The sequence below is a fragment of the Theobroma umbraticum genome, unplaced genomic scaffold (genome assembly GCF_002168275.2).
Source record: "Theobroma umbraticum cultivar Fairchild unplaced genomic scaffold, ASM216827v3 scaffold_228.0, whole genome shotgun sequence".
NCBI classification, from domain to species: domain Eukaryota; kingdom Viridiplantae; phylum Streptophyta; class Magnoliopsida; order Malvales; family Malvaceae; genus Theobroma; species Theobroma umbraticum.
The window spans coordinates 321167-346602 of NW_018397274.1; the positions used below are offsets into that span (position 1 = coordinate 321167).

General features: G+C 33.9%; 5 protein-coding genes across 5 annotated transcripts; 4 read left to right on the forward strand and 1 right to left on the reverse strand.

Annotated features, from left to right (window-relative positions):
• The first annotated feature begins 379 nt into the window (after positions 1-379).
• Positions 380-7288, forward strand: LSD1 (LSD1 zinc finger family protein). The gene is made up of 8 exons (XM_021442570.2): positions 380-683; positions 771-842; positions 1601-1714; positions 4510-4620; positions 5635-5747; positions 6646-6726; positions 6838-6891; positions 7015-7288. Exons 3-8 carry the CDS (start codon positions 1603-1605, stop codon positions 7054-7056), a joined length of 513 nt encoding a protein of 170 aa, XP_021298245.1. The 5' UTR covers positions 380-683; positions 771-842; positions 1601-1602; the 3' UTR covers positions 7057-7288.
• Positions 7289-9215: 1927 nt separating this feature from the next.
• On the forward strand, positions 9216-10305 carry LOC110427240 (CASP-like protein 1B2). Its single transcript, XM_021442715.2, has 3 exons — positions 9216-9494; positions 9564-9687; positions 9793-10305. The coding sequence occupies exons 1-3, from the start codon at positions 9253-9255 to the stop codon at positions 10012-10014; spliced, it is 588 nt and encodes a 195-aa protein (XP_021298390.1). The 5' UTR covers positions 9216-9252; the 3' UTR covers positions 10015-10305.
• A 1521-nt stretch (positions 10306-11826) lies between these two features.
• On the forward strand, positions 11827-20693 carry LOC110427133 (lysine-specific demethylase JMJ18-like). The gene is made up of 11 exons (XM_021442556.1): positions 11827-12596; positions 13393-13464; positions 13968-14045; positions 14148-14654; positions 14751-14975; positions 16136-16297; positions 17029-17397; positions 17500-18604; positions 18716-18819; positions 19063-19260; positions 20051-20693. Exons 1-11 carry the CDS (start codon positions 12555-12557, stop codon positions 20396-20398), a joined length of 3210 nt encoding a protein of 1069 aa, XP_021298231.1. The 5' UTR covers positions 11827-12554; the 3' UTR covers positions 20399-20693.
• Positions 20694-20934: 241 nt separating this feature from the next.
• Positions 20935-22079, reverse strand: LOC110427276 (uncharacterized). Its single transcript, XM_021442766.1, has one exon. The coding sequence runs from the start codon at positions 21894-21896 to the stop codon at positions 21141-21143; it is 756 nt and encodes a 251-aa protein (XP_021298441.1). The 5' UTR covers positions 21897-22079; the 3' UTR covers positions 20935-21140.
• Positions 22080-22419: 340 nt separating this feature from the next.
• Positions 22420-25415, forward strand: LOC110427140 (uncharacterized protein At4g14342). The gene is made up of 4 exons (XM_021442564.2): positions 22420-22555; positions 22693-22778; positions 22890-23013; positions 25002-25415. Exons 1-4 carry the CDS (start codon positions 22550-22552, stop codon positions 25047-25049), a joined length of 264 nt encoding a protein of 87 aa, XP_021298239.1. The 5' UTR covers positions 22420-22549; the 3' UTR covers positions 25050-25415.
• Positions 25416-25436: the final 21 nt, after the last annotated feature.

A 25436-nucleotide genomic window follows, 5' to 3' on the forward strand; every position in this document is an offset into this window, starting at 1 on the left:
ATTTTTAATATCAAACTAAGCCTTAATTATCTTTTACCATAAAAAGAAAATAAAAATTTTATTTTTTTATTTATACGTTTATATAAAATTATAAAACTGTTCTCCAAAGTTGAATATTTACATATATGAGCCATATTAAGCTGTCATTTCATAGTAGCCACCTTCTAGAGTATGAATCTCAAAGTGGGTGACATTTTTCTTTTTATTTTTTTGGAATAGTCTAATTTACTTGGAGATATCAAAACCAAGAGTCTCTCTCAACAAATAAAAGAAAATAATAAGTAAATAATAGGAGGGTAAAAGTGTAAAATTCATTATGTAGCGTTGGGTTCGTTTGAAGGATTCTTATTGAAATTTCTTTTTACCTAATAATAAAGCGGGCCCAAATCGTAACGACATTTAAAAAACCAAATTCCCAGGAAACTACTTCCTGTGATTATCCCAATCCCATCACCCAAACACACGCGGACTCATTTATATACCAAAATTTTCAACCATATTTCAAAAACCAAACAAACAAAAAAGAGAAAAAAAAAATCGGTTTTTCTTGGTTTGACCCAAATCCTCGTGATTACAGGATTCTTAATTTAAGTGGATCTCATCGTCTCTGTAAAATTACAGCTTATAACTTTCCTTTAACGAGATTTCTATTTCTTCTAATCAAGGTTTCCGCCTTCTTCAAGGTAGTAATCAACTTCATTATTTATTTATTTATTATTATTGTTTTTTTTAATTTTACCTCTTAATTACGATTTATTTTTGTTTGGCAGGAATTTCGACTCTCAATTCGATTGCTTCTCTAAGGGTTGGAATCGGTTCCCTGTTGAAGGACGGGAAATCGGGTATTTATTTTTTATTTTTTGCTTTTTTGGGGGGTTTAATTTCGATCTTATCGATGTTCGTCAATAGTGTTTGTTTTTCTAATTAGAATTGTCTTATGTGAATGAATTCATCTTCTTTTTGTAAGTAAAGATTATGGGCTGATCCCTGCCTGCTATAACTTGCATTGGCTAGGGATTTTGAAAAAAAGGAAGTGTTAATTGTGCTGAGATGTTGCTAATTATCTGATTAATAGGGAAAAAGAAAAAAAAAATGGAGGTAATTATTGTTCTGAATGAAAAATTGGAAAAAAAAAATTAACACTTTGGACCATATAGTACAATTGCTTTTTTATGATTTTCCTTTCTCGATTTTTGGAATTCGAGTTCGTAATTTTGGTTCTATGTGAATGTGAACGTTGATGCATATGATTTTTGTATATCTGATATTGTACCTGGAAATTGGACTCTCATTATGTTGCCATTGAATGCTACTAGTTAAAGGAGTCTTGTGCCTTCTTCCAGTCTGATTATGCACTTTAATAATAGACCTTTTTTTTCACTAGTAATTTCAATATTTTTGAATGTTATGGATATTGACCTCTAGAGGTCATTTTGCTTCATAGAGATTGACTGATTGGGTTAATGGGGTGAGAGTTTACTACCATCTGCTTTATATTGAATGTATCTCAAAACCAATAATATCATTTGTAAATAGCTAATTAATGTTATATTGAGATTTTGGAGAAGTATCTTTACGTGGTTCTTTTCAATGATTGCAGATATGCAGAGCCAGCTTGTGTGTAGTGGCTGTAGGAGCATTCTTCTTTATCCTAGAGGGGCTACAAATGTTTGTTGCGCGTTATGCAATACAGTTACCCAAGTCCCTCCCCCTGGTATGCTTCATTTATAAATTGCAAAATATAAAACCATCCATTAGTTTTCTAAAGCTGTGACCAGTTTAATCTCTTGTTCTTTTGTGCATGCAATAGCAGTTGCTAGTTTTCATTATCATCAGCATGAGTATTATTTCTTGAAACTCAAAAGAGATCTACTTCTTAAAGTTGGTGAAGTTTTCTTATTGTCTAAGTGGCCTTGTGTATAATCTGTTAGTGCCATCAAGAACTACTTCCAGTAAGAAAGAATGGCTGGACCTAGTGGATTCCTTTTTACCCTTTAATTTTTGACCTAGTGGATTTCTCTGTTTTACTTGTCTGTTGAGGACTTGCCTCCTTGAACGGTCCTCTTAGAAATGAAGAGGCTAGAGCCACTAATCTTTTCTCTTAATGCAGAGTAATGCAGATGGTGACTTAACCATGTTTCATCAAATCAACCCAAACGTAGAGAGCAACTCAATCCCAAAGCTTACTTCTTAACTTACTCTTTTTCTCTGAAGGCTTCTGATTCTAGTAATTTTAGCATTCCATGCATTGATGGTTCAGACCTAGAGCCTCAGAAGCGTGAATCACTGGCACTGAGAAAAATCCAAATATTTCAATTCCATTAATGCTCCACAGAGACAGCAAAAGAGCGGCCCCTATCCCCTAGATTTCTTTGCCGTAGAATTTCCTATTTAGTTCCTCCAGCACTATATCCCTGCCTAGAGAGTTGAGAATGTTTTACTTTGGCTTTCTAAAGTAAGCTCTGATAGAGATCCAACAGTCTCCTTTTGCAGTCATGCAAACATCTACATGAAATTTTTTGCTGAGTTTGCTGCCTTGCCACAAATATTCGTCATTGTTAATTACAAAATATGGGCCTAAATGCTGAAATGAGCAGGGATTGGGTGGTACAACCGATGGAGCTGGTTTTTCTGTGCCTTATGTTGGTTTGCCACAAATATTGGTCATTGGTTTATTACAAAATATGGGCCTAAATACTGAAATGAGCATGGAATTGGGTGGTATAACTGATAGAGCTGGTTTTTTGTGTGCCTTATGTTGGATTTTGTCATTCATTAGCTACACATGGTGGATATATAGTTCGCCAAGAATCATCCTTACCTTTTTTGCAGTTAGAGATCATCTTGCCTAACATATAAGCTGACTGATGATTGATATCACTCTCTGGTCTGTATGTTTGAAAACTAAGAATGCCTCAATACTCACTTCTTCACTCTCCCACGGCCTATAAGCCTTTCGGAGTCCTACAAGTCCTGATTCTTCTCTCTTCTCATTAACCATTATATAGTCACTTATTTTGTGGAATTGCCAACAAGTTTGATTCCTGTCATGATTTTCCAGAACTTCTTGTATTTCCCTCGTCACTTTATGTTGTAGGATTCAAACATGTGATCAAGATGTGAATTTTTTAAGGTATCCTTTGCTTGTTATTTTTGCTTTTTCCTTTTGTGCTTTTGAAAGAGAAAAGGCAAAAAGCATATCTGATATAAATGCAAACAAAATTAAAATATAAAATGTTGTTCTTTTAGAATTAAAAATTGCATTTTTTTCATCTATTTCGACTAATGATGTTATGATTGGTGTTACATTATAGTCATTTGTTCCTTTTTAATCAATTATGATTTGGTGTTTATCATTTGCCTTTTTGCTTTATTATCAACATTTTTGAAAGGTTAACCAAAAGTAAATAGTAAAATGCAAGTAGCAAAAGCAATTACCAAAAGGATCGTAAGTTTTTTCTTTTCAAAACTTTTAATGGTGTGATGCATTGGCTGCAGAAGTTGCTGATTCCATCTTTAAAAATTTCAAACTAAATGTAATGTTGAATGGGCTAACATGCAATAGACCTCCACTTGGTATGGTTGAGTAATCTGACTTATTACCTTTTTAAGTGAAGCATCGGCTCAACTAAATCAAATCAACCTGATAATAAGGATAGTGAAATCAAACTCATGACAATTTGTTAGTGAGAATTTGCTGCTGTTTATTTTAGAGATTTTTATGTTATGCCCTTGTCTAATTGTTGAATTTTTTTTTTAATATGACATAAGTCATTTTAGTGTGGATTTTCTTGCTTTTATAGTTACTTCTTTATGTGCACTTGATTGTGTATAAGCTAGATAATAACTAGTTTAACTTGGAGCACTCCAAACAAATCTCAAACAATTTTTATGGTCCCTAAACCATGCTTCTTTGGAACTGCTGAAGGCATGACCCTATCTTGGCCAGATGCTTAGATCTACCGTTCAACTTGGCTTGTTTGTAGCCCTATCAAGGTTGTTATCTACAATCTTTGCGCTTCTTGGCAACATTAACTTTCTTTTGTCTGGTACTTAGACATAATGTGCAACTTGATATTGGCCCTTAATATTTAAAGGTTTGGTTATCAAAACACCTTAGCAAGATTAGAAATGGCTTTCATTGATTGCCGGGGTGATAACCTGCTAACTAGAGTACTAATAGATGGTTCTCTAGGTATTATTTTTCCTGATCCTTTTAACAGACATCTGACTGCAATGCCACTGTATTGTATATTTAGATGAATTTTCTTTTTCCTTTTTCATGTTGGTTGTGTTGTTGATGTATAACTCGATACTCTCTGGTAATGCTAATGGTGATGCTATTGTTATTTAGAAAATTCTACTGAAACAAGAGATTTAATTTAAGGCAAAGAAATCATTAATGTGGGGTGACCAGTAACATTCCTCTTACTTAAATATGTAAATATGTCAATTATCTGAGAAGAATCTTATGGTTTGATAACCTAAGTTTGTAAATTAACCCTGCAGGGATGGACATGGCTCAACTCATTTGTGGAGGTTGTCGAACATTACTAATGTATACACGCGGAGCAACAAGTGTAAGATGCTCTTGCTGTCAGACCATTACCCTTGCGCCAGGTACAATATAATGATTTTTTGCATGAGATGTAAATTTGTGGCTGTAATATTTGGAAGTGCAGAACTGTTGGGATTAAAGAAAAATGGAAAATCATTTTTGGTCTGCAAGGAAAATCTAATGCTTGTGGAGTGAATTTTTGTTTCTTACTTTTAACTTTTTCTGCTCTGTATATAAGTTTGAGTGTGGTTCGGTTTTCTCAGAAAAAAAAGTGTGGTTCTGTTTGCTGATGAGTGCTTCCAGTTCTGTACTTTTCAAGTGTTACAAGGTGTTCTTCATGCATTTACCTTGTGACCATTGTATTTGTCATTGTTATTGTAATCTTCATTTAATAGCAGTCTGAGCTACTTTGTGTAGTTAAATGATCTTAGTATGCTTCTAAAATTTGTCTGCCATGTTGATAATGGCTGTTTCAATCATATTAAGATGCTTCTTCTTTTTCATCTTCTAGCATGCACTTGCAGTTTTGTGTGGCTGTGGATTCAAGTTGGAGCATGCACTTGTAGCCTGTGTCTTTGTGGTTGTTAATTAGAGCTTTATGTGCAGCTATTTAAGCTATTCCAGTAACTAAATCATCTTAATATGCTTCTTTACAGAAAGTAGTTTGATTGTATTAGACTCTAGTTCTGTCTTAGAGAGCTTTGAATTGGAACTGTTTTGTGAATGGTTTTCAGCCTAGCAGTAAATTCGGTCTTTAAAATTTAAATTTCAAGTTGTAGCTCAACCATTCTCCCTTAGATAATGAAGACAGATAATTTGTTCACAAAGTTATATACTCTTCCATGAATTTTGAGAAGTGAGTACAAACAGTGCAGTATTCTCTTCTTTGGTTCCTCATTCAACTTTTGATCGTTGCATTTCCAGGTTGCCTTGCAGCTGTATTAGTAGTTTATCCTTTCTTCTGTAAAGAAAAAGAAAAGTTTATTCTTTATGTTGCTTGTTTGTTACTTTTTCATGGTCCCCAGCTTATTTACTGACTTGGTTTTTTTTTTTGGATCTCATGACTATGAAAAAAGCATCCAACCAGATTGCTCACATCAATTGCGGACACTGCCGTACAACATTAATATATCCATATGGAGCTCCATCAGTCAAATGTGCTGTTTGTCAATATGTAACTAATGTTGGAGTAAGTAATATTCAATTGATACAACTTTTCATTATTGCATTTATCATTAACATTTAAATATAGGTTTAAGAATTTGCAGAGATTTAGAGGTTTACTTTCATTTCACAAGAGGCTAAAAAAGGCTTTTCAAAAATAAAGAAAAAAGGCTAAAAAAGGGCCATACTAATTTATTATTGGCTTGATATATTGATGCATTTCTGCATGTTTTCATTTATTTGGTTTTTGTGCTGTTGTTGCAAGCTCCTTGCTGTTGTGATGTACCAAACATAATCATGTGTTCTTGTTTTCGGGTCCTTTGTCTATGGCTTCTCTCTCCCCTGATTGAATTCAACTTTGGAGCAATTTCTCTCAAACTTGGTCTTGCTCCCCATTTTAATTAAGTAGCTATTGGGAGATTTAGGGCGGGATTAGTTTTAATGGAAATGAGATCAACTCCCTTTTCTTAAAAGAGGTTTTGGGCTATTTTAGGTTTTGGATTTCTTAGCAGGATTCAGGAAAGGGTAGGGCAAATTTTGCTGGTGCCCTTTCATTGCCATCTTATTATGGCCATTTACTTCTCAAATATCCAAAATTTGTGCATCCCAGTACCCTATGGAATAATTTTGCTTACAAGTTAAGTTTACAAACCAATTTTAAATATTTTAATGTTTCCTTTTAATGAATGCGTCTGATCTAATGCTCACAATATGAATTCTCAGAAAGCTGTCTTTCTGTGTTTTTCCCTATAGAATGAATTTAATTATACTTAAGCAGAAGGATAAGTACTTATTTTCTGCTTATGTGAATGCAATTAATAGTTTGAGCCACGGTGTGAGATGCAGTGTATATATTTCTGTCTAGAGAAATTGTATTTGGTGTTTAACACATTCCTCGCTCTCTATTCTCATCTGTCTTTCAGATGGGCAATGTGAGGGTTCCACTTCCCGTAAACAGACCTAATGGAGTAGCTGCGACGGGGACAACACCATCTACTTCAACAGTAAGTTTTGAAGTTTTTTTTTTTTTTTTTTTTAGTGAGAAAACGGAGATGGTTTTGAGTTACCAACTGTATAGTGAATCTAACTTTTTGCCGCCAATGCTGCATTCTCAGAGCCAAACAGTTGTCGTTGAGAACCCCATGTCTGTTGACGAGAGTGGCAAATTGGTAAATAGAAGTTTAAGTGCATATTTTTGTTATACATTCTTTTCATTTTCTTGAGCTTTATATTCAAGTTGAAAGTGGGGTGGGGGGAGCATGGAGCATGCTGACAAAACTACGATATTGCAGGTGACCAATGTCGTGGTTGGCGTAACGACAGACAAGAAATGATGGGATGAGAATTTTGAGTTTGATTGCTCTTTTATTTGATACGAGAATGCATACAAACATTGTTATGACTGCTGGAAAGATAGGAATGGAAATCGGTTTGTGTATATTATGTTGACAATGGGAAACAATGAACATTTATTGAAGAATGTGTGATGTGCATTTGGAGTAATGAGAGGTGGGGAAAGTGTCATTTATATGATTTGCCAAACTGAAATAATGTTTGCTTAGCCGAGTGAATGTGTTCATCTACTAGATAATTTCTCTGCTTCTGTCAAACCTCTTGTTACCTTGGGCTTATTTTACTCAATTGGCTCTGGTCTTTAGAGGATATGATATGCTTTGTTTTAGGTTGAGGAAGCTCCTGCATCTATGGAGCCTTTCTTAACCGCTGATATTTCTTAAGAGAGCAATAATATTTCTATTTTTCTTTTAAAAAAATAAGAGTAAATTTTGCTGACGTCCTGGGGTTTTGATTTTTTTTTCTGTATGACATTTTGTGATTTTTTTTCAATTAATTCTTTCTAGATAATTTTTTATCAATTAAGATTTTACGGTTAATTTTTGTTGTCTAGGTATAAATTCAGAGAAAAAAATATAAAATATTATGTAAAAGAAGTTTAACACTGAAAAACGCGTAGGTGAAGTTTACTCGAAAATGAAGTAATTTCTATCTTGGGGTAAAAATTCTGATAAAACGGTACTTCCCGTGTAAATTGAAAGGTAATCACAAAGGAAGCCTAAGAACTAGTTTGAAGAGCACATAGCACGGATTAACATGATAACTGGCTATTTGACAAGAGTTTTGAATTTCATACCTAATCGAATGTGTATTAAAATAAAATTGAATCTTTTAAGTGTTTTATATTTCACTTCATTTTCAATATGTGAAGTGTTTTTTGTGGAATAAAATTATGAATAAGAGCGAGTAAAATTACAACAAATCAATTACTTATTCAAATTAAATGAAATTTAGATTAAATGATTTTGCTTAATTAATTCATTGGGTCAATTGATCCAAAATATTTAATTTAATTGATTTTTAAGTCGATTCTCGATTTAAAAGTTTTTGAACCAAACCAACTAAAACACTAAACTAGTTATATATATATAATTTTTAAATATATATAATATATAATATATATTTAATATTTTTATTTTTTCATTTTCATTTCTTTTAATTTTTTTTTGTTTATGCATTTTAGAGATGTCCAAGATTGAGATTGTGGATTCCATTTCTGTTGTTGAGGAATGATGAGTGAAGAGGTTAAAAATACATTCTTTACACTTCAATTGAGATAAATGTTAAATTTTATGACTTTTTATATAATTTTTCATTTTTAATCTTCTTTTACTTTGTTATTATAAAAAATGTATACTAATTATATTTTTTATTTTCTTTCGTTTGTTAGATAGATTATGCGACTGACTGTAAAGAACCAAGTCATAGAGGAGATTTAAGTTGATAATTTACGATGGTTAATGATCTTGTTTTAGATAGTTTTATTTTGTGCATGTTAATTTTATTATCTTTGACTTTTTATTATGTCAAATCTTAAATGTTAATTTCACGATTTATGTAAGAAGACATAATTATGTAAGTGAAAGAATAAGTTTTAATTTTTTTTATGTTTAGATTATTTGTATATTTTATAATTATGGATGAAGTTTATAAGTTTTAATATTGTAATTTGTAAATAAAATAAAATAAAATTTTAATTCATTAATTCAAAACCAAACTAATTCGATGCTTGGTTGATTTTGATTTATTTTTTAAAAATATTTAATCTATTTGGTCTATAGATATGACGAATCAAACCACTCAATTGTCCACCTTTAATTATGAAGCTCAATAGATCAAAGCGCACAATACCTAACAGGTTGGTTTGGATCGTGACATTTTTCCGTTTAATCACCAAAAGTTTTTTAATTTCTTCAAGTGAAACCATTTATCTTACTAACCATCTCATTAAGCTTCAAAAATTTCACAACCACCAACACCCAACGTGTTAAAAATGGTAAGTGGATGGTTAGACCACCCAAGGAAACAAACCCTTTTGTCAAATTTCCTTGTTAGACTCAACATTTGATACGCACCCTGAATCTTTTCACCCTTTATAAATTAAGTTGCCATGGATCTCTCCCCTAGTTCCCATCAACGTTGCTATAGCTTCTGTTGTATATCCCATATATCCATCCATGGCTCCACAAAGTGGAACTGAGAAACCAATGTTTGCGTACAGTTCTATTACCTGCCAGGCAAAGAGTGGGTGGAGTTGGACCTTGGTGGGGCTGAGACTGCTGGCGTTTCTTGCCACAGCTGCCGCAGCTGTCGTGATGCTACTCAACAAACAAACCAAAACTCTTGTGATTGCCACCGTTGGGACCACCCCTGTCAAACTTACTCTCACGGCCAAGTTTCACCACACCCCAGCATTTGTGTAAGTATCAATTAATTTATTAAAGTTTTGTTTATGAGCAGTTGCTGATAGATTTTTCTTTGTTTACAGGTTCTTTGTTGTAGCTAACGGACTGGCCAGCATCCATAACTTGCTAATGCTAATGGTGGATTTGTTCGGGAGCAAGGTTGATTACAAGGGACTCCGATTTGCCATGATTGCCATTTTGGACATGGTAGGTTTAACTCCTTTCCTTTTTTCGCTTGGTCTTTTTGTTACTTTTATCAAGGGAAACGTTAACCACTTTCGATGTTTGGTTTTTGGATGTGCATGCATGCAGCTGAACGTGACGTTGGTGTCCGGTGGAGCGAACGCGGCGCTGTTCATGGCGGAGCTGGGCAAGAATGGGAATTCCCATGCGAGGTGGGATAAGATTTGTGATAAATTCGGAAGGTTTTGTCACCGTGGCGGCGGAGCTCTCATCGCCTCATTCGCTGCTCTAGCTCTAATGCTTGTCATCTCTGTCATCTCCATAGTTAAAGTTCTCAAGTCCAGTAAATAAATGCTCGTTATGTTCTTCTTCTTCGATCCTAAACACTAAACACTAAACCTCGATCATTTGTAACGCACCTCAACTTTAATTATATTTAATTATTTTCAATTTATATTGTCATATAAAAAATATTGTCAAATTCGATGTTCAATGAACGTATATAAAATCTCTTGTCCGTATTTATTAGTTGTTATGTTGTGCTAGTGTGAGTGGGAATTTTCGTTTCCGAATTTATAAGCATTGTTTATTGTTTTCGAATCCATTTTAGAAATGAAATATTCCATCCTCTTCTAAATTTCACTTTATTAATCTCAAATTTATAAATTAAAGCATTTAAGGTGAAACCTTAAATTTTAATTAACCATTGAAGTCAGAGGTGAAAGGAGGGGGCTTAATAAGAGCCCGTTTCTCAAAATTTCAAAAAATTATATTTTTTTATTATATTTTAAAATTTTATATTTATTTTTAAATTTTTTTATAATTTTATCTCTTCAAATATTAAATTTTTTATTTTTGTCACTTCAAACTTAAAATCTTGACTTTGTGATTTATTGAAGTATACCTTACATATTTAATTTGTTAGGTGAATAATTTCATGCAAAAATAAGAATTTAAAATTACAATGTAATACTTATAATAGACTAGACTTATCCATGGGTTAGATGACCCATCAAGCCTTTTTAGGCCCAAAATTGATTAGTGAAATTATTTTGTTAATGAAACTTTTTACTTGATTTAAATTTTAAAATATATTTAACTTATTAAAACATCAAATATAAGTTTTTAAAATATTTTATGGATGAAACTATTCATATGTCTTTTAAAATAGTAAATGAGAAATTAAATTTTTAAAATTCAAAATTAAAAGGTACAATTTGATAAATTGAAAATTTAAATGCGAAAAAATTTAAGGACAAAAATATTTATTCTAAAATGCTTAAACATTGATTTATACCATAAATAATAGATATACGATTTTATAAATATTTTATATTGAGAAAAATTAAAATAAAAGAAATAAAATAAGGTTACTAAAATTACATACAATATAATTTTTAATAATTTTATTTTTTGTTGAACAAGAAAAACCTAACTCCCATAACAACATAAATTATTGACATAATGTTTAAATAAATCCCCAAACTATTCAAGAATATTTAAATAAATTTTTATTTTTTATCACATTTAATCAATATTTTTATTTTGAATTCAATAAGTCTTTATGATTAATGATTGCCTAATTACCATTAGTAAAAATATTACTTGTCATTTTATATTCCATGACTCTGACATGATATTGATATGAAGAAGAAAAATATCAAATGATTATATTATCATACTAAATTAACATATCATATCATAATCAATGATAATATGCCAACATGTCATATCAGCATCACGCGATATAGAATAACAAATAATATTTTGACTGAGTCAATTATTAATTATAAAAATTTATTTAACTCAAACTAAAAGTGTAAGAGTTTATTTAACTTAAAATAAAAATATAAGGGTTTCATTGAATGCAATGAAAATATAAAAATTTATCTAAATTTTTAAAAATAATTTTGGAGCTTTTTTGTATATTATGGCTAAATTAATTAAAAAAATTAAAAAGATGCTATTTGAAAAAACTTAAAAGTATAAGGGGCGTGAATAGAATTTACCCAATTTAAAAAAAAAGAAAAGGAAAGGTATGAACTGTAGGACACGCAAAGGACAATTCCTGGTTGGTTGGGTAGTTGGTTGCCGGTTTCAGTTAATACTGCGTGCGTTTTGGGTTTTCGCGGCTTCCATTCTTTTATTCTACTTTCTCTCTCTCTCTATTATCTTTTTCTTTCCTTAAAATAATTATTTATTAATTTCTCTCTCTATTTTTCTTTTATTTAAATAATTATTTTAGATCCAATTTCCTGGTCGAGCGGGGACTCTTCTCTCCTACGTACCTTACCTCATCGATCTCTTTTCCTTTTCCAAATTAATTTAAATTTAATTTATTTATATTAACAAAAGAAAACCTTGGAATCTCAGCCGTTCCATACTTTTTTAATTAATTAAATATAAACTCTCTTTTCTTTTTCTTTTTTTTTTTAAATTTCATATTCGTCTGCTCACCGTTGATGGTTAATTTCTTTTCTTTTGCCTTACGTCTTTAATATGGTTTACCGAGTCAGAAAAAAAAAAGATTTTTTTACGTAATATTGTAGTTAATGCTAATTAATTCAGGTAAATTAGAGTTAGATTGGGATTAATAAAGATCTTTCCCTTCTGGAATTGGTCTTAGAGTTTTTGGTTGAATTGGGGCAAAAAGCAATTAATGCTATGGTTCTTGCTAGTTTTATTAGGGGAATGTGATTTGGACTGTTCTGATTTCTTTGTTCAAACAAACCCACCAGGAAACTCTTTCTACCAATTGCTAGGGTAGGTCAAAGTTAGAATCTTTCTTTTCTTCTTCTCTTTTTCTAACAATTTACAAGAAAAAAAAACCCTTTTTTTAAATAAAAATAAAATTTTTATTTAGTTTTGAGAATTCTTTCCTTCTCAAGTGAATGGAACAGTTGAAAATAGGAGCAGATTCTCATATGAAAGAGGTTAGATTCCCTCCCTTTTTCTTTGTTCTTCCTTTTTGTTCATATGTTTGATTCCCTGTTATAAATTTGCAGATCTGTTTACTACAACTTGCATCTTTCACATGTCAATTGTCTCTGATGCTTGTTATTCTTGTTATAGTATTATTCTTTCTTTTCCCTTATATTGTTGGTTCTTTAAATAGGTAAATATTTCAAGTGAATATTTAGAGGCATTATGGTATTCTTGGTTTAGAAAGCTTTGATGTTTGTCTGGTCATCAGATCATTCAGATAGCTAATTAAAGCCTGCTGTTATGAACAATGTTGATGAAAGTCCTGTCTTTTGGTTTATTCTGTAAAGGGATGGAATTAATATATGAAAATCTGTTTACATTTCACAGCTCTAAGAAAGCATCATTCTTGATATTTTACATCGTCAATTAACTATCATATCGGTTTAGATGGAATTAGTTCACATATTGTTTTCCTTTATGGGTGAAATCTTTTGCAGGAACTCATATCTATCACTTAGAAATTATGTCTTCCTAGTTTTGTGTTTACAACTTTTGTGGTTGCGTTTGAATGGGTTCTTGTTTCTAATCGTTGGAATGTGAAGGGAAACCTGTAGTATAAGTTATTTAGGAAATCCTGTTCATGAATGAGTAGAGGAATAGATTACAAGTTGTTAGCAACAACGGCTACTTATTCCTATAGTAAATAATGCAATAATGCCATTATTTATAAACTTACTTTTAGAATGCCTGGTTCAGGCTAATGAACCTAAAATATATGAATTCCTAACAAACGATGATTTGCAGGATCATTCTTCACAACTTTTCATGAGAAGAGATAATAATGTTGAGTCCTTGGGCAGTCCTCGAAGTCGAAAGGTAAATTAATGCAGTTTTGAGTAGACTCAATGTAATTGATAGGCTACAAATGCCTCCTTTTTGCAGACCAAAATGTTGTGGTCCTTGCAATAGCTTAGCCATAAATGACTTTTGTGTATTTTTTGGTTAAATGGAAGCATTTTAAGTGGGCACTTAGAATCCAGGTAGAGTCAAGATTTTTCACCATGGATTTTGAGGGCAGTCATTTGAAATTTTAGGTCTAACTATGTTAATTCAAAAGTTTTTTTTTTGTTTTTTTGAAAATTTGTTAATTCAAAAGTTAGTGGATGAATTTTTCTCATGATACCTAAAATACCGCAGTTATAAATGTTCTGGAAAAATGTTAAGACTCACATTGTTGCCACCAGAAACATAATCATTTTATTTAAAGTGGTGCACATTGGGATATATTTTTTCACTCATTTATTGTATGATCATCTAAAAATCCTCTAGCTTTATTCTCCTTCTGTTGTACAAATCAAATCATTGTTGGTATGTTTTAGGTGTCAGCAAGATGGGCTCCAGATGAAGCATGCAGGCCTATTATTGATGATGCTCCAGTGTTTTATCCAACTGTTGAGGTAATCTTCTCTTTTGAGAGTAAGGATTTGATATCAAATCTTTTTTAGTTGATAATTCCTTCTGATTACACTACTTAGAATTAAGGATGTTCCATTTATTAGGAATTTGAAGACACACTTGCCTACATAGAAAAGATTCGTGCAGAAGCTGAATCATATGGTATATGTCGGATCGTTCCACCACCTTCTTGGACTCCACCTTGTCCTCTTAAAGAGAAAGATACATGGGGATGTGCTAAATTTTCAACTCGAATTCAGCAAGTTGACTTACTTCAAAATAGGGAGCCGATGAGAAAGAAAAGTAGAGGTCGAAAGCGGAAGCGGAGGAGACATTCAAGAATGGAAGCTACTAGGAGACGTGCCAATTCTAGTTCAGAATCTAATGTAACTTATGAGGCTGATGAGAAGTTTGGCTTCCATTCAGGATCAGACTTCACTCTTGAAGAATTTCAGAGATACGCAGATGAATTTAAGGAGATGTACTTTCGAAGGGACTGTGACAAGGATTCAAAGCCTCATGTGGATGAATACGGGAAATGGGAGCCGTCTTGGGAGGATATTGAAGGTGAATACTGGCGGATAGTAGAGCAGCCAACAGATGAGGTTGAGGTATGGAGCATGGTCATCTAATTGCTCCTCTTTCTTATAGATTTCTTTTATGGAAGTCCTTGTTTACTTCTATTGGACTTTGCTTTCACATTGCAGGTATATTATGGAGCTGACTTGGAAACAGGAGCATTTGGCAGTGGGTTTCCTAAGGCGTCATCTATGTTGACTGGAAGTGATGCATATATATATGCAATGTCAGGTTGGAACCTAAATAATTTCCCGCGCCTACAAGGTTCAGTGTTATCTTTTGAAGGGTGTGATATATCTGGAGTTTTAGTGCCATGGCTCTATGTTGGGATGTGCTTCTCATCATTTTGTTGGGTAAGTCAAAAAACTGCTAGAATTAGACTTCCTCTTAGATCGCATGATTAAAAATTACTCTGGAAATTTGTGTTTTTCAAGGATAAATGATATAGTCATATAGCAGTGCCCCACTCTTATTTTTGGTCGTTGTTTTAAAATTGTACAACATGAACTCTTATAGTTTTGAATTTGTCTGGCAGTATGGTGACCTCTTCTTGTAGGACAGTCTATGTTGCCACAGTGCAGGAATTTTATGTATTTACACCTCTAGCAGCTGAATAAACACTGGAATTGTGCTCCCTAATTTGTAAATTTTATGAAATATTTAGCATGAATTATGCTTTCTGCCCTTGCTGTCTGAGCTATATAGATTTAACTTTGTTTTAGAAAAGGGGAGTGAAAGTTTAAATAAGATTATCGAATGGCATGTATATTTTGGTCTCAGTCCAGTTAGAAGAAAAACATGCTAAATGACAATCCTAGGCTTTACCTGATGCTCTTATCTATATAGTAACTATTTCTATACCTTTTGAAGGTAAATATAAGAAGAATTTTGTCATTTTGTTAAAAACCTGATCTCATAGCCTCCTTTGTTTGCCTCTGTAAATTGTAATTTAATTTTTTAAACTTTTATTCGTTCAGTAAGTGTTAGATGTCTTTCAATTTCAAGATTTAACTAATTTTAAAGGTAGAGTATTTATAAGGCTTGTTTTATCTGTTTGAATGAGAACAGGATACATATGTACTGGCATAAATAGTCTCTTGTCTAAAATATGATTTGAGAAGACAGCAGCGAGGATTCCTATTGCATCTTGTTTGACAGTTTATTGAACTCCTGCCTTATGTGGCCAGTGTTGTCTGATCCTCTCTCGATTAGGGAGCCACATCTGGGAGGAATGTTCAAAAAGTTTTGGAAATAAATAGTAGTCTTAGGAAGGTTCATCTATGCTTTTGCTCCTTTCATCACTGTTTATATTTTAGGTCTAAAATTTGGAATATCATTCTGTTATTATAACATGTAAATAATATGCTTTATAGAAGACTTATTGTATAATTAAAAAAAAAAAATAGAAGAGGAAGAGTAGCTGCAATCCATGTTTGATAATTTGAATGCTGATATTTACTCATGCCTATTTTCTATTTCTTTTTCTCATTTTTCTGTATTATGGTTCAAGCAGCATGTTGAGGACCACCATCTGTATTCACTAAACTACATGCACTGGGGTGATCCAAAAATATGGTATGGTGTGCCTGGAAGCCATGCTTCCTCTTTGGAGGCTGCAATGAGAAAGCAACTGCCTGATTTGTTTGAAGAACAACCAGACTTACTTCATGAATTGGTGAGAAATATATTTGTTTTTACTTTTTATTTTATTTTATTTTCTCTGGACTGAAAATTTTTTCCTGTCACTTTTTTTTGCATATTTTATACACTTTTTTGTTGCTTCTTGAAGCTGTGTTACTATTCTCATTGGGTAGATGATGTAGAACAAGTACTCGTAAATCAAAATGTCAATTCCTCAAGTAGCTTCTTTTAATCCTGCATCACTAGACTTTTGTACAATTTAAGAAATGAATAATGGTAAAGTTTATTGTAATGTTGAACACCTGATTGTGCACTCGAACGTCTACCGAACGTGTAGGTCATAGACATGGAACTGCTGGACCTTGGGTTCCAAGGCATCAAAGGGATGGAAGAAAGAGGAATGGGTAGAAAAGAAAGGCATCTAGGTTGCTCTATCAGCATGCAGTTCATGTTTTTTATACTTGTTATTCTTATTCATAACCAAACCTTCTGTTGATATTCACACAGAGTCTCTTTGCGTTTAACTAAAATGACTGTATGGGAATAGAACCCCATTAAATCATCACTACTTGAAATTTCTGAACAAATACCTGTGCAAATGATTTTTTTAATGTCTTCAACTCTTTATTTCATTTTATTAAGTATTGTTTCCCCCTAAATGTTGTATCTGTTCCTTGTCATTCTCTCATTGCATATTTTTTTTATTCTTTTTATGTTTCATTAGCTTATTACATGCATTGACGTTTGCGATTCATCTTTGGGCAGGTTACTCAACTATCTCCTTCAGTTCTGAAAGCTGAGGGTGTACCAGTCTATCGAGCCGTACAACGTTCTGGGGAGTTTGTTCTTACCTTTCCGAGGGCATATCACTCTGGATTTAATTGTGGCTTCAACTGTGCAGAGGCAGTGAATGTTGCTCCTGTTGATTGGCTAGAACATGGTCAACATGCAGTTGAGCTCTACAGTGAGCAGCATCGCAAAACATCGCTGTCCCATGACAAGCTGCTCTTAGGATCGGCTAGGCAAGCTATTAAAGCTCTCAGGGAGTTATTTGTTCTTGGCAGAGAAACTCCAGGGAATTTGAGGTGGAATCGTGTCTGTGGGAAGGATGGAATGCTTACAAAGGCTGTTAGGGTATATTCTCTCTCTCTCTCTCTGACATAAAAAGAAAAATTATACAAAACTTTCTCATGCCATTATGTGTACTAATATATGTAAAATTATCACTTTTAACAGATGAGAGTGCAGATGGAGGAGAAAAGAGTAAAGTGCCTTCCCTCTCATTTACCCTTACTAAAGATGGAAAAAGATTTTGATTTGGAAAATGAGAAGGAATGTTTCTCTTGCTTCTACGACTTGCATCTATCTGCCTGCAGCTGCAAATGCTCTCCTGAACGATTCACATGTTTGAAACATGTAAAGAATTTCTGCTCATGCCAAGATGAAGACAGATTTGTCCTCCTTCGCTACACTATTGATGAATTGCAAATGCTAGTCAAAGCCTTGGAGGGAAGATTAGATGCTGTGAAAGTATGGGCATATGAAGATCTTGGGTTGGTTTCTGTTAATGATTGTGATGCTCATTTGTGTAAGTTGATTCAGGATAGTGAGGGATTAAATACTGAGCGTTCTCAACTAAGGGAAAATGGATCTTGTTCACCAAGAATGGAGAAAATGGTGGGAATTAATACTCCTTGCTCGGATGGTCATGTTTCTTCGGAAGTATTGCCATCAGAGTGCCAGCATGGGACTAAATTAAATGGTTCTCATGTCGCTTTGGATAGTCATAACAATGTCTTGAATGTTGGAGTTCTTGTCATGGAAAACAGAGTGAATTTAGAGCAGGATGCCTGCATTGACCTGAATCTTAATATTTTATCTGATCATACTGCAAGCAAGCCAATGTATGCTTGTGATAGCCCTAATAACAACAGTGTCACTGATGTTGAGACATTGTTACCCTTTTTTAAGAAAGAGAAAATTTGTGGCTTTGATGAAGGAAGAGAACCTGATCTAAAGAGGATCAAAAGAGATTGTAGCTCGTCAGTTTCTCGAGAATCTCCCAACAAATATCAGTGTTCAACTTCAAGGGTTTGTCAGGATTCTGATGGCTTTGATGGCAAGAAATTGTTTGGTGTTGAACTTCGGTTTCCACATTCCCAAGCAGGACAATCTAATACCTTGTTGAAGATGGAAAATTTCAACAGCTCAGATGTAAACGCATCTATGGCTGACCATGATGGTTCTATTACAAAGTTGAATTCTTCTGTTGAACCTTTAAATTTTGGATCTGTCATCTTTGGAAAACGATGGTGTAGCAAGCAGGCCATATTCCCAAAAGGTACGTGACAATTGAAATTAAAATTTTCAAATATTCTTTAATCCAAATTTTCTCTCTTGCTGATGGAAGGATTTTGTCCTATTATCTTGCATTCATGCTTGACTTTTTCAGGATTTAGAAGCCGTGTGAAGTACTTTAGTGTGCTTGACCCAACAAAGATTTCTAGCTACATCTCAGAAGTCTTAGATGCTGGGCTCCTTGGACCTCTATTTAAGGTGGGATTAGCTCTTGTTTGTCTACTTTTGTGATAAAGAGTTGCTTGTGGAACTCCAGTAATTAATAAAGGGGGACAAAAGCCAAAAAGAAGAAGAAAAAAACAAGAAGAAAAAAAACAAAGAGAGAGAGAGAAGGGAGTGATGTTTGGGACATAAGCTTACAAGCAACCAAAATTACACTATGAAGATTGTCACTGAGTTAGCCTGCATGTAGAACCTTACATCTTTTATTCTATATTTCAGGTTACTTTGGAAGGCTGCCCCACTGTAACCTTCTCAAATGTGTCAGTGGGGAAATGCTGGGAAATGGTGCTGGAGCAACTAAATCAAGAAATTCTAAGACGGAGCAACCTAGGGGAAAGACAGCTGCTTCCTTTGCAATCTCTGCAGAGCATCAATGGGCTTGAAATGTTTGGATTTCTCTCACCATCCATAATTCAGGTATAGATGCCTTTATGCAGATTAATATGATTAATTCAGCTGGTAGTTTTCATAACATCAGTTGATAAGTTGTGATATATTCTACATAACTACATCTGAAATGGCATGCATCTTGGGAGCAGTCTACAATGCTAATGCATTGCTTACAAGTTTGCTGCCTTATTTTTGTTCTATGCTATTGATAAAGGTTTTTCCAACTGCTCAACTTTTTGACATGTTTCAAGTTCCCCTAATGGTGCTTATCAGACTTGAATGCCTTAGCTAACAAATATGATCCCTTGTGTTTCTTATCATGATACTGGAATATGGTTTAGCAAATATGATGATGTGATAAACAGAAATGTCATTTATTAATCCTTAGCTAGCATGTACTCTACCACACCAATCCACATTAGTTTTAATTCACTCCGAGTCAAAAGCCTTTTAAGATCATTAAATTCTTATCACTAGATGCCAAATTGTTGCTTTGTTATTTTGGCCAGTGATGCCAAATTTCTTCTGAATCCTAGAATTTATTGTAGCTATAATAATACACACAATAAACCTGATCAAGTACCAAAAGGATAGTAGTGTGGCGATCTCTCTCACAAACACACCAAAGACCAGACACAGATAGTGAGGGGAAATTTTGCATAGAGCATACCTTCATGCAAAGCAGGCATGAATTCAGTTAGTAGTAAACAAACAAACATACTGACACCTAAATTTTATGTCTCGCTGTGTGTCTTATCACTTTAGTAGTGATATCTGAATTCAGTTATTTACTTCTTAATGAATTGCTCTCCTCCAGGCTATTGAAGCTCTGGATTCAAATCATCAATGCTTGGAATACTGGAATCACAAGACTACTAGCGATAGCAGTGAAGTTAAACAATATGCATTTAGATTGAGTTGCTCTGTAGGTGAAACAAAGCCGAAAGTTTTTGGTTTTGATTTGACGATGCACAATCAGGATGATCTAATAAGTCAGCATTCAGTTGATGAAGAGGTACAGGTAGTCCTAAGAGGACTATTCAAGAAGGCAAGTCCTGAAGAGTTGAACATAATGCATAGGATACTCTGCAGCGAGGCGCAAAGTGCTGAATGGAGAGTGGCATATGAAACGTTGACAGAGGAGATCCAGAAAACATGTAGATAAATTGAAGGTGGAGAAGCTTTAGAAAATAAGGTTATAAAGGAACTAACACGTTTTCTAGGTCATTCTTATTGAGAGCAGTTTTTTAGCTTAATTTTTCGACTTTCAGGTCCATTCTTTCAAGAAATCCATAAGGGGTACACAAAGGTCCCACATGCCTGAGGCACAATCATTGGCCATTTGCTTTAGAGTCTGTCATTGTTGATGCCTCTAACTTATTGTAGATAAGACTACTTTGTACCTTGGAAAATTTTGCTACCCTTACTGAAATAGATGTCTTTTTAGTAATTCCTATTTAGATCATCAGTTTTTTTTTTATTTAAATTTTTGATGCTGCACTCATATATCATGAAGGATAAGATTGATCAGAAAAACATTGCAGAGCTCATCCATGAAGGCTTAATTTTATTATGTTCTTTCTTTTTTTCACTTCTCATTGTTTTTCCAACCAAGCAAAGTCTTAATATTTAAGTGGACCAAAACATAAGGAAATTGTAAATGTTAACAACTAATTATTACAAACAGTAAATGTAATGAAGCAAAGGGACATAGAAAATGAGAACAATTCTGATTCTAATTCTTGATGAATGCCAGTATGAGGCAGAATACAAAGAATTAATGCAATATCATCTCAATTCTCAGACAAGGAAATGTACCCAAAGAACAGCAAAGAAAGGTACACGAAGAAAACAGTCAATGGAACAGTGATTAAGCCGAGATTAATACCAGAATTAAGCAAAACCCATCAGAGACCAAGAGGATTCCCATAAATCTTGATGGTCCAAACCACCCAAGGGATGAGCAACAAAACAAATGCAAACTCCCCATACAAGCAACCTGCATCCGACCCCTTCATATCCCCATCCCACAGCGGCTGAAATATTGGAGGTGGAGGCGGCAGTGGGGGGGCAAGGATAAGGCCCCTATCACCACCGTAGGCAGTGTAGTTGAGGAGCGAGGCAATGCCATGGACAGCAACGGCGGATGTGAGGTAAAGATCAGGGTAGGAAATCTGAGAGGCATCGAGAGTGAAGTTGGAGAGGGAAGTGTTGGTTATGAGGATGGATTTGGAAGGAAGTAAAGTTGGTAAGCGAGAGAAAGGCTTGAAGAGGGTGAGTTGTGAGAAAGTAAGGCGCTGGGGGACAATGTGGTAAGGGAGGATCAAAGGGTCAAAGGCAGCGGTGGAGGAAGTTGGGACTTGACCTGGGAGTGGGAAGAGATAATCATCGGAAGGGACGAAAAGGGTAGCTGAAAGTGGAAGCATGAAGACGTCAGAGGCTGAAAGCATGTTTGCCCAACTGTTGAAGTCCCCAGCTCCAATGAGAGCGTCAATGATGTTGTTCAGTTGGTGCTGATGCAGCGGAGGAGGTGGTGGCGGTGTTGGCGGTGGTGGTGGAAGTGGCCGATGCCGATGCTGATGCTTGGCAGCGAAAGGGGAAACGGGAAGGAGAATTAGGAGGAAAAAGAGGAGGAAAGAGAGAGAAGAGTACTCAGTCATCATGACTCATGACAGAAAGCTAGAGAGCTGATTCTGGTATCAGAAATAACTGACGCCTTCAGTCCTAACAAACTCTCCCCGCCAAAACTCCATTGTATGGCATTATAGTAATTAAACTGCCACTAATGGGGCACTCTTGGGTTTTACGTCTCTTACAAAATTTTTTATACATTTTTTCCATTTAAACTCTTTAAGGGTTTATATTTTCATATATTTTCTTTTTTTTTGGTTTTAATTTGTTTATCATGAATATTAAATATTATAACAAACATTTTTTGTCTTAACTATTTTTGTTTATTAAATACAAATTAACGATTAATTGATTAAAAATTTTAAAATTTTGATATTTAATCTTGAAAACTTTTAAAATTTTATTAATTTATATCACAAAATTGATTGATTTGATAAATTGAACAAAAAATGTTAAAATTAAAATTGATCTAATTAATTAATTTAATTGAACGTATCTTCCAATATTTTTATTAATTTAATTTAATTAATTTTATTTTAATGGAAAATTACTCACCTAAAATTTATTAAAAGACGGGTTTGGGTCTCCAATCGGGTCGGTTGGTGTCGACTTCTCTGTTGCAGCTGATAGTAATTATTCGTCCCTCATTTCTCACTTTCTATTCTCAAAAGCTTAGGAAGACAAGATGCAGGTAAGCCTTCCCCAATCAAAAACCCTAATTTCCTATCTTTATTTATTAATTTAAAAAAATTCAATCAAGATCTTCCCTATCTCTAATCCCTAACCTTGTTTATATATTTGAAACTCTCTTTGATAAAATGTTATCAGGCAAGCGATAGGTTTAATATCAATTCTCAGCTGGAACATCTCCAAGCTAAATACGTTGGAACCGGCCATGCTGATTTGAATAGATTGTTAGTTTCTGACACACCCTTTTTTTCCTTCTAATTTGTCTTTCTTTTTTAAGAAAAAAAAAAGAAATTTTGCTGATTTATTTTTTTTTCCTTCGTTGAATTGGATGGTAGTGAATGGGCAGTGAATATTCAACGCGATAGCTATGCATCGTATATAGGGCATTACCCAATGTTGGCTTTCTTTGCTGTGGCTGAAAATGAATCCATTGGAAGAGAGCGCTACAACTTCATGCAGGTAAAACAATTTCTTTATTTTTTGTTGGGTATTTTTGGATGAGGTAAGATGTTTGTTTGCCTTGCCTGCCATTTGGATTTGTGTGAGGTTTGGACAAAATTATCTGGGTTTGGAATTTGATGGGATATGAAGCTATGGGTGCTCTTTTCTTTTCATTTTTTCCCTTGGGATTTGACTACGCTGCTGTTGGGTTTCAAAATGGTAGCTTTGTGTTCCAAGAGACCAGTAGTGTTTACAACTGAAAGAGAGTTATTTGGTTTAATCTCTAAGTGCTGCAAGGATAGGAGTATCCCAAGGATGTGTGGAAACAACATATGATATATGGGTTGAAAGTTTGCCTTAGGGTGAACAAAGTATAACACTTTATCCATGTTGTTGAGTGCCAATAGTTGGGAATTGGGATAATGTTTTGTTGAGTTGTGGTAGTTCTATTCTATCCTGTAGGGGATGTGTAGAGTAGTTGCACATCTTGCACACAAGTGGATGTCACATTGCCCTTCACAAGTTACTCTTACTAATGAACATTATGAGGTACATCCTATACCATAGATGGGACTCTTCAATACGTTCTGGACATACTAGCGGCTGTTCTGATTGGTATCCACTTGTCTCTATTCATCAAGTATGCTGAACAATCTGTATCTTTTGGGGTATTGGTCCTGAGCTACTGGTCATTCCCATTAGTTGTAGGAATGAGTCTAATTTATATCATCCTACTAATGATGAACCAAAACTCAACATCTTGGTTGGCTAAAGGAGTTTCATTTTATTTCAGATGTTTAGTGATGTATATCGAAATACTTAGTGATAAATGCCATTAGTTGGATTCATTTTGTTGCTCTTGTTTACTTGAAATTGCTAAGGATTGTCCAATCCCTGAAGTGAATTACATTCAGATTAGCAGCAGGGAATAATTAGCTTCAAACCCTCATGACTCCTCTCTTTTAAAGGTCTCAGCTGCAGTGTTCTATTTCCTTTTGCTTTGGTTTTCATTTGCCTGCCAAACCAATTTTAGGTGTAGATCTTTTTGCTTTGGTTTTCTCTCTGTGTGTGTGTGTGTGTGTGTGATAGATTCTAGGTATAGTAAATATCTAAATCATATGTAGAAAAAGCTTGTATATGTATGTGTACAGTTGTGATAATGATGATCCTGCAGACTACTCCAAATTTATGATACTTATCCCCATGTTAAAATCCTAGAGGTTTAAATATGTTGGTAAGGTAGTGCAGCTAATCTTGCTTCCTCTGTGCATACTAGCTTGTCATGTTGTTGTTTGATTGAATTGCCCTTTTCTTTCCTACTTAGTGCTAAGCAGCTAAGTTACTAACACTACTTGTTGGTTCAATTTGTCTTACCATCTTACCTTCTCGTTTCATGTAATGAAGTGGAATTTGGTTCTAGAAATGGTTAAACACCCTGTTCCTTCCCTTTATAAGCTTTACTTTTTTCTTCCATTTATAGTATTTTCTACCTTTTGTTAGACTATTGTTCAACTTTATTTTTGGTTTATCCAAACTGTATACTCCTACTCTTATGTGATTTTATTGATATGATGACTCAAGCCTTTAGTAGGAGGAGTCTGAATTTTGTATTAAAGCATATCATTGTTATTTGAAAACCCATTTGGAGGCAATGAAGCCAAGTTATGGGTTGTAATATAGCTGTCCTACAAATGCCACAAATATTTCAGGGCATTTGAACAGTTAAACCTTGCACATGACATACAGTACGAAAATCAATTAATCTCTATCTCTTTTAATGTGTATATGTGTGCTAGAATCACCATCTTCTCCATGTGTACTTATTCTAAGATATAAGCTTTTTTTTTTTTTCTTGATGTGATAGTCGAATATTATATTGTTAGAGGTTGCATGTTGTGAATAGCTTGGCAATCTTCTTCTTGTTTCATTTTCTCTCCTTTTTTCTTTTATTTTTTCTGGCTTAAACGTTATTGTAAGGTATGATTATTTCCGATCTTTATGTACAGAAAATGCTACTGCCTTGTGGTCTGCCTCCTGAAAGAGAAGATGATTAAAAACTGGTGGTTGGGCTATGCAGTGAAATGTTAGGAAGTCCAAGCTCTTCCCATCTGGCTGGAGAGTTTTCTGATTGAATATCCATCAATGTGTTTGTCTTGAAATGTGAAGTTATGTCCTGCTGGTGAATGTCATATGATTTTGGTGAAAAATGACCTAACATTGTAGCCTTTATTCCTAGCATAGATTTGTGGAATTGTAGAACATCTGTAGTTCTTGAATGTGCCTTACCAGCATGATAAAATTAAAAAAAAACCTTACAAATCAGTGACTTATTTTGTTGCCCCAGTGTACTCCCTAGCATTGATTTGTTAAAAATGCTACTTACTTTGATATTTTAATTTTAAAACATATTACTTCTTAAATTTTCCTTATATTTTGATAAT

What these genes read in the sequence shown, in the direction of transcription:
- LSD1 (XM_021442570.2), top strand. Translation starts at nt 1,603, where the DNA reads ATGCAGAGCCAGCTTGTGTGTAGTGGCTGTAGGAGCATTCTTCTTTAT. An exon ending in GACCATTACCCTTGCGCCAG is followed by an intron (nt 4,621 to 5,634) that starts GTACAATATAAT and finishes CTATGAAAAAAG; the next exon opens with CATCCAACCAGATTGCTCAC. An exon ending in AATATGTAACTAATGTTGGA is followed by an intron (nt 5,748 to 6,645) that starts GTAAGTAATATT and finishes TCTGTCTTTCAG; the next exon opens with ATGGGCAATGTGAGGGTTCC.
- LOC110427240 (XM_021442715.2), top strand. Translation starts at nt 9,253, where the DNA reads ATGGCTCCACAAAGTGGAACTGAGAAACCAATGTTTGCGTACAGTTCT. An exon ending in CACCACACCCCAGCATTTGT is followed by an intron (nt 9,495 to 9,563) that starts GTAAGTATCAAT and finishes CTTTGTTTACAG; the next exon opens with GTTCTTTGTTGTAGCTAACG. An exon ending in TGATTGCCATTTTGGACATG is followed by an intron (nt 9,688 to 9,792) that starts GTAGGTTTAACT and finishes GCATGCATGCAG; the next exon opens with CTGAACGTGACGTTGGTGTC.
- LOC110427133 (XM_021442556.1), top strand. Translation starts at nt 12,555, where the DNA reads ATGGAACAGTTGAAAATAGGAGCAGATTCTCATATGAAAGAG. An exon ending in GCAGGCCATATTCCCAAAAG is followed by an intron (nt 18,605 to 18,715) that starts GTACGTGACAAT and finishes TGACTTTTTCAG; the next exon opens with GATTTAGAAGCCGTGTGAAG. An exon ending in TCTCACCATCCATAATTCAG is followed by an intron (nt 19,261 to 20,050) that starts GTATAGATGCCT and finishes GCTCTCCTCCAG; the next exon opens with GCTATTGAAGCTCTGGATTC.
- LOC110427276 (XM_021442766.1), bottom strand. Translation starts at nt 21,896, where the DNA reads ATGATGACTGAGTACTCTTCTCTCTCTTTCCTCCTCTTTTTCCTCCTA.
- LOC110427140 (XM_021442564.2), top strand. An exon ending in CATGCTGATTTGAATAGATT is followed by an intron (nt 22,779 to 22,889) that starts GTTAGTTTCTGA and finishes ATTGGATGGTAG; the next exon opens with TGAATGGGCAGTGAATATTC. An exon ending in AGCGCTACAACTTCATGCAG is followed by an intron (nt 23,014 to 25,001) that starts GTAAAACAATTT and finishes CTTTATGTACAG; the next exon opens with AAAATGCTACTGCCTTGTGG.